This window comes from Sturnus vulgaris, chromosome 14, assembly GCF_052056855.1.
Source record: "Sturnus vulgaris isolate bStuVul1 chromosome 14, bStuVul1.hap1, whole genome shotgun sequence".
NCBI lineage: Eukaryota > Metazoa > Chordata > Aves > Passeriformes > Sturnidae > Sturnus > Sturnus vulgaris.
Window position 1 is genome coordinate 15,217,841 of NC_142256.1, and position 12,954 is coordinate 15,230,794.

Below are 12,954 nucleotides of genomic sequence, written 5' to 3' on the forward strand. Positions count from 1 at the left end.
TCAGTACAGGGCTCTGTTTAACATACTTTCCAAAGTCTCTTCTACATGCTACCTTCAAAAGTAGGTCCACATAATTGCTGATTTCTGCTGTGTCTCAGTAGAAATATTAAGAGAGACTATGTTAAAAGCACCTGTAAATGTGCATTTTATGCTTGCAAATATATTAAATTAATAATAATGGAAGACTAACTGGATACCCAGATGAAAAAACCTCTCTGCCTGTCAAAATCTATCTCTTGGCTGTTTCTTCTGAAAGATTGCAATTATGAGAAAGACTGGAAAGGAAGTACAGGAAATTACTTATTACACTTTTGATCTGCATTTTATGAGAAAGAATTAAGTACTGGGATGGTAGAGCCACAGATACTTTCTGCCTGCAGTAGCATCCAGCACAAGGGTCTGCTCCCTCACGGTACCGCTTCCGATAAAGTCAGTGGAACAACTGTCCTGAGCAAACAGACAGACATCGACATTTTGTGCTAAAAAGGAAAGCATACAACAAAACTATGGATTTAAATGGCAGTCAAGGATGTGACAGATAAACAGAAACACATGAATTATGTATCATACCTCCATCATTGTCCAGGTTATCTGCACACACCATTTCCATGACAACGTTACATCCCGGGCCACTCCAGCCTACTTGACAAACACAGTGCCACCCATTCTGATCAAGAGTGCACCTCCCATTTCCATAACAGAGACCTGGGCAACCATCTAAAAGAGAAAGTGAAAAAAAAAAAGCCCTCATGAAGGGATATTTTTCTCTTATTTTGCAGTTGCAATTACTCATTAACATCCCTACTTCTAGCCACCACTATACTTGCTGCCTTCAAATGATCACAGCTTGGAAGTCACATTTCTGGCCAAATATAGAAGAATCCCCAACTTAGTGCTTCCCTTTGCTTGCCCAAAAGTAGTTTCTCTGTGAGGAATGAGGATTATTTTTTAGTGTTTAGTATTTTGTGTACAGGAAAAAGGTGAGTAAAGTCATGCTATAAAGTTCTAGAGTCATGTCCATCTCTTTCTCTATTGAAAAATAAACTGTAGTTCACTAACAACATCACACACATAATCAAGACTTACATCAAAGTTACACATGAAAAATATTGTCTAAATGACAAACTGGCATCTGTGGACATAATTCTACGCATTGCAGGGAGTGGAAGTGACCTTTTTATTCTGTTCATAAATACTCATCTGACTGAGAAAAAGCCAATTTGATTTATGCTACAACACACTCTTTCCACAGAAGGCAATCGAGGGAGCATTGCCTTCCTGTTCTGGTTTCTTCCCTTATAGCCAATTCCAAGAGGACCAACACATGCCCTTTGGTGGTGCTGATTTTAGATCATAACTGGACCAAGGACTGTAGCATCCTCTCAATTATATACTTGCAAGCTCTGAATCAATAGTAGTTTGGACATTCACATCTAGAGTTCTTGCCTCTAAGAGAGAGAGAGGAATGGTCTCCTGGATATGTACACTCACATCCATCTGCTTGCATAGCATAGTGCCAGCTCAGACATTTGTCAGATCCTCACCATGTCACATATGGAGCCAAAGGACAATGGATAAAGCTTGGCAGTAAGTTTGACAGAGTGAGTGGCATCACTTCTAAGATGGCTCCTTTCTTTTTCCCAGCATGGACATACAGGGTCTGAAAGCCCCTGTGCATCTGATCAGCAACATATAGGTGTTATGAGAGAGGGTTTTTTTAAGGGGGAAAGAAGAGTCAGTGTCTGATAGGCCCAAGATGCTCCAAATTAACTTTGGAGGAGCCAGTCAGATTCTGGTCTGTCAGGCTGTGATTCACAGCTCCACATGTAGCACATTTCCTGGTAACTTTACATGAGACACACGATCTCCCTTTCTTCTTACAGTTTATCAATCACACCTGCAAACAGAAGGATCAGAGTCTGACCCTTTTGCTCAGAAAAACTGGGGTTGGGTGAGACCATATTCTCACACTGAGTTATGGAAGACACTACTCCAAAGCAACATGAACTTGGCAACCACCAAATATACTATAAAAGCCTCTTTCAGGGAGTTGGGGGGAAGGACAGGATGTGAGAGTTCTTTTGGGTAATGTGGATGTTTCTCCCCTTTCAGTCACTGTCCTGCTGAGTTCAGCAGTTTCTTGTACACGATTAGATTTTGCTACTGTTTATGGTTACCCTCTAAGCCTACAAATGCAATAAAATGAATACTTACATGCTTTTATTATTACCTAATTCCAAAGAAATAAAATAAGAAACAGAAAATAGGCACTGAGATCTTTCTGAACTAATGGGTATTTTGATATTTCAGTGAGCAGTGTTTTTGGAAGGGGCTGTGCATCACTGCTCTGCTCAGTGTATGCCAGGCAGAGGGACTGCTGTCACACTGGAGGAAGGTTCTCACACTGACATGAATGAGCAGCGTCTGAGGAAAGGCATGGGAATCACAGGAACAGCACCAGACAAAGCAACATCAAATTTTACTCTTGTATCAAATGATTTGAAGAGAACTAGATCACATCTGGCACAGACACCTTTAGAAAACAAGAGTACTTCTCTATCAAAAGAAACTTCAAGCATAAATGACAGAAGTATATTTTTTTTTACTTTTCATGGGAGACAGTATCAACACAAGCTTTTTAGCAAGTCCTCAGCTCTGGCATTACTTTGGATGGTAAACAAGAGCAAAAAATGGATTTGCCTAACACAGCACATCAGATGGCCCTGTAAAACATGCTTACATTGCTACAACTTTGCAAATGAGTTGAGCACATTACTTATTAAAAACTGCATTTTCTGCTGTAACTCTGTGTCTCTACATGTGCATATATATCTATATATACCTCCATAAGTGAATGTGTCATCTATTCTGAGAACCTAGCAGTACAGAAGCTCAAACAAAATGAGTAACAGAGAACTCTCCATTCCCAATACTTTTGTATATTTTCTTTTTTTTTGTAACATTGATACGAAAAACTTACCTTGAACAGCATCTAAGTAGTGAGCTTAAAAAAGAAAAGAACAAAACTGAGATGGATCAAACTTGTGTACCAAATGAAAATACATTTGCTTATGGCTTGACACCTGGGGGTTAGATATAAAATGTCTCCCTCCTCCTGCAGGCAGATCTAGTCCTGCTGCTGTGACCAGAACATTGCTTGTGATCGTCCTCCATTTGATGACAAGTGTGCAGGGGCCACACCTGGCACTACCTACAATGTGAACAGCAGGTCTTTTTATCTTTTTAAGTATTTCGGTTCTTCTCTGGATTTGCTCTAAACAAACTTCAGAAAACTACCGCAAACCTAATTCTTGATTTAGTGAATTCTAGAGCTAGTGAATGAATTAGCTTAGAACACTCAAGATAATGATAACACAGTCTAGATTTTTTTCAAGAAACAAATGTGAGACCTTATGCTGCTCATCTGAAAATTAGATAATAATCTCATTTTGGGACATTTTAGGGAGAAACACAGACTGCAAAAAACTGTTAAACTTCATTAAAAATACAACCTACATTTTTATAGTAGACTAATGACTTCTAAAAACATCTTTACCTTATTAGGAATATTGTTAGAGGTCAACTCTAGGCAAAATACCTTTAGCAGTAAGTAAAGTATGTAAATCCTCATACAGAAAGGCAACAGATTTATTGCAAGAATTACATAAGGCAAATAATAGCTTTGGCTCCTCACACCTTGTATTTTTTAAGCATTTTTTTTCCTCCCTGACTACCAAATTCATATATGAGCACATCTCAAAGATATGTAAGGACTGAACTATCTATGTTTTTTCTTAAAAATTAACTAATCCGTTATTTCCTCTATACAGAAAGCTGTGCCAAGTTGTTATTTTGTGGGACAAACAGAGAGCAGAGCCACCTTTTTAACACTTTGGATTCTGAGACTCTGCTTTTCCAAACAGATTTTAATCTGAATGATGGCAATCTGTCTAAAACCGGATTAAAACTTTCTGTATTTCATTTCTTGAAACAAAACCCCCTTACCAATGGTGCAGTGGTCCCCTTCCCATCCGGGGCTGCACTCACACTTCCCGTCCTTGCACTGCCCGTGCTCGGCACAGTGGGAATGGCAGGTCCGCTCTTCGCAGCTGGGCCCCACCCAGCCCTCTTCACACTGGCATATTCCTCTGGAGCAGACACCGTGGCTGCCACAGTCCAGGGTACACAGCTCTGCACAGAAAAACGAAAAGTACACCATGTGGAACAGCACTTTCATACTGCAATTAGACCTTGCATCAAGACTAATTTCACTTCTGTATGAATATCACTCATCAGCTGGATCAAACGTGGGATTTTATCACTCAATAGATGTTGCAATAGACCTCTCACGAGGGGTAGAAATGAGCCAAGACAAAAGACTCTCATTTAACAACATGAGAAGGGTGCTGGTTTATTCTTCTTTACAGCTTAGCCATCCTGACTCCGACTACAGCAAGCTCCTACAGTGGGGTCCAGCTGTAGACTCTAAGCACTGGCTGTTTCCCTGCCGGGCCATGACTGCACGGATTGGTTTGCAGACTCTGACTGCAGGCTCCACCAGCGTGCTCTAACTCCATCAGACCCAGACTGACCTCAGAGCAGATCTCCTACAGCAGCAGCTCTCTTGCTTGTTTCATTCTTCTTTGTGTCTCTCTGGATCATTCCTTTTCCCCCCAGGGCTCCTTCATTTCTTCAAGGTTCTCTTCCTCCGGAATCCTCCCTGAGCGGCCACTCACCTCTTTTATCACACTTATCTTTATTAGTCACAGCTGCGACCCATTAAGGGCAAGGCTGTTTCTCTGGTAATTATGATGATTTATCATTTATTTATCATAATTTATCATAATTTATCATTTAGCTATGATTTATCATTTAGCTATGATTTATCAGGGGCGAGATCCCCTGTAATCTCTTCTTCTACACCTACAAGTACCTTACCTACCAGACATCACCTAACAGACCTTATGCAATCTGGCTGCCTCCTTCTTTAGTAGTTACTTTTCAGATAATTTATTTGTTGGGGGTGGGGACTGCAAATGATGGCTTTGCAGAGGGTAGAGTCTGGTGAACCAGACAAACAATGACATGAAAAGGTCAGTATCTTTTGACTAATTCTTCTGAGACTCAATTCTAAAATCTCTTACAAACTCAAATACTGTGAGCTGAATTAAAGGATAGAGTGGCACATAAAATACATATAAGCAAACCAATCTTCTAGATATTCAAATGTTTGTAGTGATGATAAAATGGCCTTCACTTGCAATACAGAAAGGCACCAGAAAGGGAGTAAGAGATGAGGCAAGCACCTCTGACAGCAGTAAGCAACATTACATGACCTACAGGCCATTCAGATCCCCCTAGTTCTAAAATGGCTTCTGAGGATTCAGACTTTTTTTTCCCTTCCTGACCTTCATGAGTCAACTGCTAAGAAACCAAGAAAGCTGTTTCAAGTAATACCTCCTTCATTGCCCTCAGAAGAATTTCTCTACCTGGGCACTGCAGAACACCCCTAATTGTGAAGTGGTATGAAAGTCCTAAATTGTTTCAATACGTCAACATATGCTAACTGCACTTCTACTTCCATTTATATTAAAGTTGTTCTGTGAAAAGAATGGTTTCACTATAGAAAGGTTCAATGTAGTTTGAATTTATTTAGAATGATTATTGTAAAGACACAGAACTTGCTTGTTATCCTGTAATTAACCTGCTACAGAAATGTCTCCTCCTTCTTCCTCACAGAAAGCAGCTGATAGCACTTAAAAGGATAAGTCAAACACTCGTGTCTGTTCTGATTTCAAATGTCAATGCTACATATTTAGTTGTGGCAGGATTTTTCCCTTGACAGATTTTAAACAATGATCATTTAGATCTTGGAGCTATTGTATATAAACATCCTTAAAAGCATTTGTAGTGACAAATGCTGTCACTTACATACCAAGAAAAGTTTTTAAAGTTTAAATTGAAATCTTATCTTGCAATCATTTTAACACAAAGCAAAAAGCATCTCAGAACTGGAACAGCACAGTGACATCAAAGACGTGCTGGGCTCTGTCTTGAGTGAGAGCTTAGCCCTTATTTTTGTTAGGAGCCAGGATGACAGCACGATGCACAATCAAAAGGATGGGTGAGTGACAAACTGCAAGAGCATTGTCCAAATCAAATTCAGAAGCAGAAGGCATGGTAAGGAGCATTACACAAAATTCAGTAAAGTCAACTGCAAAGTACTGTCCTTAGGAAGTCAAAATCAGCTATACAAAAATAATTAAATTTACTATTCAGACAGGGAGTTGTGTTATACTGGATTAAAAGACAAAAATAATTATCTGATTATATGATTCTATGATATTACTGAAAAAACAATATGTAAGACAAGAAAATAGACATATTCAAATGAAAACTGTGCTGAGTCTGGGGCATTATATCTTAGAAAGTCTTGATTGTTGCCTGCTGATCATATATTAATCTACTGCTTCATGCCTTGGACTGCCTGCCTGCAGGTACTGGAAAGGATTTCTTCCTCTTTGCAGCATAATTTGTCTTGGCTCTTACATTTTGTTACTTGTTTGTTCCTGGAACAAACCTGGGGAGACTATAGGAGGACTTGCTTTCTTATTCCATTGGTACTGAAGGTGTCCAAACACTTGCTCCCAAGTTTAGGAAGTAAATTGATTCCACCAGATCACAAAAGCATCACCCCCAAGCAGACTGGCAGAGGATCACTGATTTTATTTGAAGCTTTCTTTCCAGCTTGGGCCTACTCCTGAGAATTAGATCTAGCAAATACTTTAAGAATTTAGGCTTCTAGATGTGTTTCATCTCCCCTGATCTCCCTCTAGTTCATTATAATTATTGCTTTTGTTATTTTACTTCAAGTGGCAATATACAATTACAATATACTAAGGTAGGTGGAATGGATGGTCTTTTTGATCCTCTGGATTGATGTTCTACTACACAGACTTCTTCAGTGGGACTGGCTTAGTTCAACTGATTCCAAAACTTCAGGGAAGATTGTAGGCATTGGAATACAGAAGTGGCAATGCTGAAGTGGGGAAATAAAGCAATACATAGAGCTTCTGACCCTGGCAGCAGCACTAACAGCTCCTGCCACTTCTCTATCTGTAAACAGACCAAAGAACCAGCTGTGGAAAACCTTGAACACATTCCCACACATGGCATGCATGGCTGCCTCCCCCGTCTGTCTACCCCGCAGAATCTAATTATGACAAACTCATCTTCCAAACAAACAAAAGAAATAACAGCATGGAGCTGAAGGCAATGTAGGCACATCCCTACCACAGGGACAGGGATAGATCTTGTGCACATTCCCCTTTTAAAACCAAAATATTAAACAAACCTTAAAATATTAGGAAGTTTTCCACTGTTTTCCCCATACATGGAATAAAATTTTTAAACACAACTTAAGCTCCTAATCTTTAACGAGTCTTCACTCATAAGGCTTATTTTTTTGGGTCTATTTTCCAACATAAGATCATACTTGAAATGAATGTACCTAGTTCTTGCATTTCCTTCTAAAAGTGAATTTTTTCCTCAAAATATTGAGTCTAAATGTTCTTTAATGAAAACCAAACCCAATTTTGTAAGCACTAGATGTAATGTAATGAGGTTTTTTAGTTTGCAACAGACACTTTCCTCAGCTACCCTAGCTGACCTGCAGTTCAGCCAATTCACACTTTGTTGTCACTGAGGCAACCTTGAGAATTACATTCATTTTGGTGATTTCATAAGGCTTCAGAAATGCTGTTTACCATGATAATGTATTATTCTGCCAAGCAAATCCAAGATTCTCCACAGACTTGTCATGAAAAGCAAGGGAAATTAAGACTAACGTCATCCTATTAATGCTGTGGTAGAATATGCAGCTTTAATCCACAGCTAATTCAAACAACTAAGATCAGAAAAAGGATTATCAGTTCAGGTTGTCCTCTTTTAAATGCAAAACTATTTATTTCTTAACTTCTGCAGATAAACAAGCCCAGAAACCTCTGTGTAGCAGGGAGCCACATTAGCATTTGTGTTTGCATGGAGGGTTTCCACCAGAGACCGGACAAAATGAGATACTACAGTGAGTGCTCAGGGACCAACAGCAATGGGAAATTATACAGGAAATTTAACTAGGTAAATACCTTCAAATAAAGCTGATGTGGCAAAAATTCACATAGAAGTGAAGTTGGACAGCAAATCAGACATGATGCAACTGTTCACCTCACCGGAACATCTTCCTCCTTCCAAAGCAGTTGGTCCCACAGGGCATAGAATCATCACAAAATGCAGCAGAGCCAGCACAATAGGGAAGGGCTTTGAGCTGTGGGTCAGTGCAGCAGTTGAGACAGCCAAAAATATCTTCTCTGATTGAAACACCTATTCCACTCCTCCTCCTCTCTATCCATCTCCTGGCTCTGTGATCCCTGCCTAGTGCTTAGCATGTGAAACTGGTGAGATGATTCAGATCATGGAACTGTCAGATAATTATTCAGTTTATTTTTCTGGGTTAATACCTGACAGCTAGCTGAGCTAAATCAGCCCAAGGAGAGATCAAAGCAGGCAGGATGAGGGAGGAGATGCAAATCACAGCCTGGACAGAGACTGTCCTGCTGAGGAGTCACAAGCTGTGCCATCATCTGACTGCGAAGGACAAGAGCAAAGAGATGACTTATGTAAGGTAACAAGGGAGGCAGTGACAAGAGGTACAGTTTGGATTAGTTGACTCAGGGATATTGCATCACAAGCCTTCACTTGTGCAGTTCCATTAATGCCATTCATTCTTACAATGTACAGTGACACGCTCACAATTCCTTAAGTTCCTTGACCATGTTGGTGTTCAGGCTTGTAGGCTTACATAAACCCATCTCCTCCCTGCCACTCTCCTCTGTGCCATTAGTGGGATATACACTGCCTGCCTGAGCTCTGGGCACACCTTGTGCAGCAAGCTGGGTTACAGGCTGGTCTGTGGCTGAGACACACTCCTCAGTACATGTGAATTTTCATGGTTCCCAGGAAACCAAGTCACCCAAATTCACAGTAATTCATGGCTGTGCAACAATTTTTGTACCTTTACACTTTGAAATCCAAACAAGGTTCTCTAAATGTAGGCCTGGAAAGTTAATTTTGCTTTTGAAAAAAGCCCAGCCATGCAGAGCCACTGTGAGCATCGTGCTGGCAGAGTGCCGGGGGCTGGCCTCAGCTGACCCCAGCAGCTTCTCTCAGCCTTTCATCAAATACTGTTTGCATCAAATCTAAAATTCTGAGTCTTTAGACTCGCACCAATTAATGAAGAAGAGACTTAAAAAATGTTCAACTCAGTCTATAATTTTTACTGACATGTCCTTAATTCTGAATGCTCATTAATTTCTTGGAAAAAGGCAAATGTGAGCTGTGAACCATTATTTGCACATATTCTTGAGAAGGAGTCAAATAGTTGATGATTCCTGAGCTAATCTAAAAAGCATTAGAAATGCACTCCACACTCTTAATTTTAATTACCTAAGTCAACAATGAGTTCTTTCAAATGTGTTTTTATAATAAGCTCCTACTTAGGTGTTATGAAAAGGGAAATTAAAGCTAAATATTTTATAATTTGTAATGATATGGGAAGATTTTAATGTTAATTCAACATGTGTCAGAAATAACTCCTAGATAATCATGCTAAGAATAACAATAACTATATGTATAAACAAAAGTGGCCATACATTTTTGTTCAGTGGTGAGTCTACAGATAGTCTAAACTTTCAGTATTATATTAATAATTTTGCTATCCATTTTTAAATAAGTGGTTTTCCATAAAGATTAGAAATTAATCTACCCTGACTTTCACCCAATAAGCTTAACTGCTAGAGGCAGCAAAAAAATCACCTATCTAGACCTAATAAAGAAGTTTTTCCAATTTAAATATACATTACATTTAATAAGTTTGCATGATAATTTCAACAATGTTCCTGAGCTTTTTAAATTACCTTCCTGCTGTGTCCTGGAGACAACTCTGTTCTAGCTTTCATTTTCAGCAACTGACTTTATTAATATAATTTTTTACACCACAAAAAGGTTCAAAAATGTAAAGTTTTAGGAGTTTGAAAAGCACTTGAGCTTTTTTTTTTTCTGTAAAACCTAAAGGAAATTTGTTCCCCTTAACAAAGGTTACCTAGGAGTGCACTGTAGAGGTTTCATGCAGACATCAAGTTGTACATATCTGTAGTAGAAGAGATGTTATTTTTATAGTACAGCTTATCTTATCTTCCCAATTTACATAAACTTATTTGGCAATCTGGATGTTAACTGCATCTGATCTCATCTTTTCCAGCAGTGTCACAGTCTGTTAGTTAGATGTGTAACTTTTTACATTCTCAGTCAACCACAGCTATGCCAATAAAGCTTCCTTGGAAGTGCTCAAGGCCAGGCTGGATGGGGCCTGGAGCATCCTGGTCTTGTGGAAGATGTCCCTGCCCATAGCAGGGGAGCTGAAATGGGCTGATCTTTAAGATCATAGATGTTAAAGAACCCAAACCATTCTGTGATCTATGATCAAGCAAGGGACATTTAGAGGCAACACAACAGCACTGTATGGGTTATACCAGTATCCAGTGGCACCTGCTCTTCAAGCTTGAGATGGAAATCAAAGGGATTTGCAAATATCTTCAAAACATTAACGCTGAAGTCCTTCTCTGTCTGCTGCCAGGTTTTGTATGTTTTCCTTTGGAAAACTAAAATCAGGTTCCTGTGTGGAAAGGCAGCAATGGTGCATTGCCTGTCTCTTCCCTAGCCTTCACACCACCGAGGAACACGTGATGGGAACTTGCCACAGAACTTAATGTGAAATTTAGTACAATCAGAAATAAATCAATATGATAAATCATCACCAAATGACTGATCTATTTTAACATAAATTTATAAAGAATAGAGCTGCAAAGGACTTCACAGAATCATCTATTATAGTTTCAAAATAAATCATACCTGGCATCCTTGAAAAGCTCCCAGCAACACAGAACAGGACTATACTATGACAGGCAATTCATGCCACTATCAGACCATCATCACAGACAAGTATTCTCTCAATCTAAATTTCTCTTGCTGCAACATTCCTTATCCTTCTCTTCATGCATTACATGCTAATATCTGACACTGAAATATACTAAAGGTCACCTCACAATACCACAACAATGTGCTACAGTTAGGTGAATAAATTCAAAGCAACTCTTTCTGCAAAACTATTGCATTGAATTTATTATCATCTCTCTCTCCAAAATAATTTTCACAGTCATTTCCAAAGATTCTGCCCTTGCCCAAAGTGGGACATGATGGCCCATCCCAACAAAAGACTCAAAGAGTGAGATTCATCTCACCTGAACTGAAATATTTGTCTGAAACACTTTTCTATTACAGTTTGTTATCAGACTAGAATGCTTAAATTTATTCTGCTATTGATATTTATCCTTTCTGGCACTATCACGAAGCAAGACTGTAGCACGTATATAAAGCTATATTAAGCCAAGGAAGAATTATTTGGAAAAAATCTTAAGGAGAAAACAAGTCCAACTCTAAATTGCATCTGCCCTCATTTCTGGCTCTGAACGATGTTAGAGAGGCTCATAACATATTCCAACTATTTTTCAGTTTTCGATGAATTACACAAATATAGACATGCCTTAGCCCCCTCAAATACCATTTTTTTCATGTCTTCTTGATGTCTTCTAATACTTAAACTCATATTAAGTACCCCCTTTCCTGCATGATTAAATGACTGATAACCTGTTTCTATTTTCTCTTCAGTAGATCTCTGGGTTTTGTTATGAAATGAATTAGTGATTCCAGAAAATAAGCTTTTGTGTGGTCTCGCTAGCATTAAAAAAAACCCAACAAAACCAGCACAGCTGAAATCTCAGTAGTGGACTGGCCCAGGCACTCTTCACCTTTTGCTCAGTATTACCTCAGGAGCTTTTCTACCAGGAGGCAAAGAAGTACTTCAGGAGGTTGGGTCTTCCTTAGAGAGACAAGAGTTGCTGAAAAAGAACTACTAACTAGCCAATAAGTTCAGAAAATAAATGGGAGGGACCTAAACTTCATACAGCCCTGACTATTATTTGGGATAATTCAGACACAATTATTGGACAACTATCAACTACTTAATTCCCCAAACATTACTTCATTTTAAACCTTCCTACTGTAAGTTCTATGTAGAAAACCTTTCTGGTGTCTTGCCTTGCAGTTAGCTAACTAGCTTTCTTATCTTCTTACCACAGGCCACAACATACAAAATAAACCCACTGGAATGAGATGCTGTATCCTCACTATTTGTTACTCAGAATTTTTCACTATCCATACAGCAGTGGTTTTAACTGCTTTCTGGAAATTATCCTACCATCATCTCATTGAACTTTTTCTTGATGCTCTAGGTACTCTATAAATAACTCTTCTGGCCTCCAGTAGGAAGGTTGCCATTAGCACTACTGTGTATCACAAAATACATGAATGCAATTGTGTTTAAAAAGCCCTGTAAAGTAGTTTCTGATAATGCTACATCTATTTACAAGTATCTTTTCGAAACTGAAAGCCTCACTTTACTTGAAAATTTATTTGTGTAGAAAAGTAATCAGTGGACAGACAGAGAGGTCTAGAGGGAAAATACAACATAGGTTGGGGAAATGACAGTAACTTTTTCTCCTTCTGAGATCTTTTATTACACTTTTTTCATCCAGCTTTATTTTTCATCTGATGAAGATTTTCTTCCTGATCCAAATCCAATTTATATATATATAAAATCTCACTCTATATCGATTTCACTGTGGTTCAAAATGGTATTTTTACAGTACAAAAATTTAATCAATACAGCCTGAAGAAGCTGGACTGGTAATGGTAAACATACTAACAGATATTTCATTTCAGGCAGCCAAAGCACTGAAAATTGATACCACTGCAAAAGATTCCTCATTTGGCACTGGGAAC

At 38.8% G+C, this 12,954-nt stretch overlaps 1 protein-coding gene across 4 annotated transcripts in view; it reads right to left on the reverse strand.

The window, feature by feature from the left end:
- The window catches only part of TENM1 (teneurin transmembrane protein 1), a 318,181-nt gene that overhangs the window by 99,581 nt on the left and 205,646 nt on the right, over positions 1-12,954 (reverse strand). For 3 of the 4 annotated variants that reach the window (XM_088173259.1, XM_088173258.1, XM_088173257.1), the window contains 3 exons: positions 4,006-4,191; positions 2,981-3,004; positions 571-717 (listed from right to left, as the gene is read on the reverse strand). In XM_088173259.1, the coding sequence (XP_088029385.1) occupies positions 571-717; positions 2,981-3,004; positions 4,006-4,191 (357 nt within the window). The remainder of the gene's footprint in view (positions 1-570; positions 718-2,980; positions 3,005-4,005; positions 4,192-12,954) is intronic. The other variant, XM_014886212.2, reaches the window with a different exon arrangement.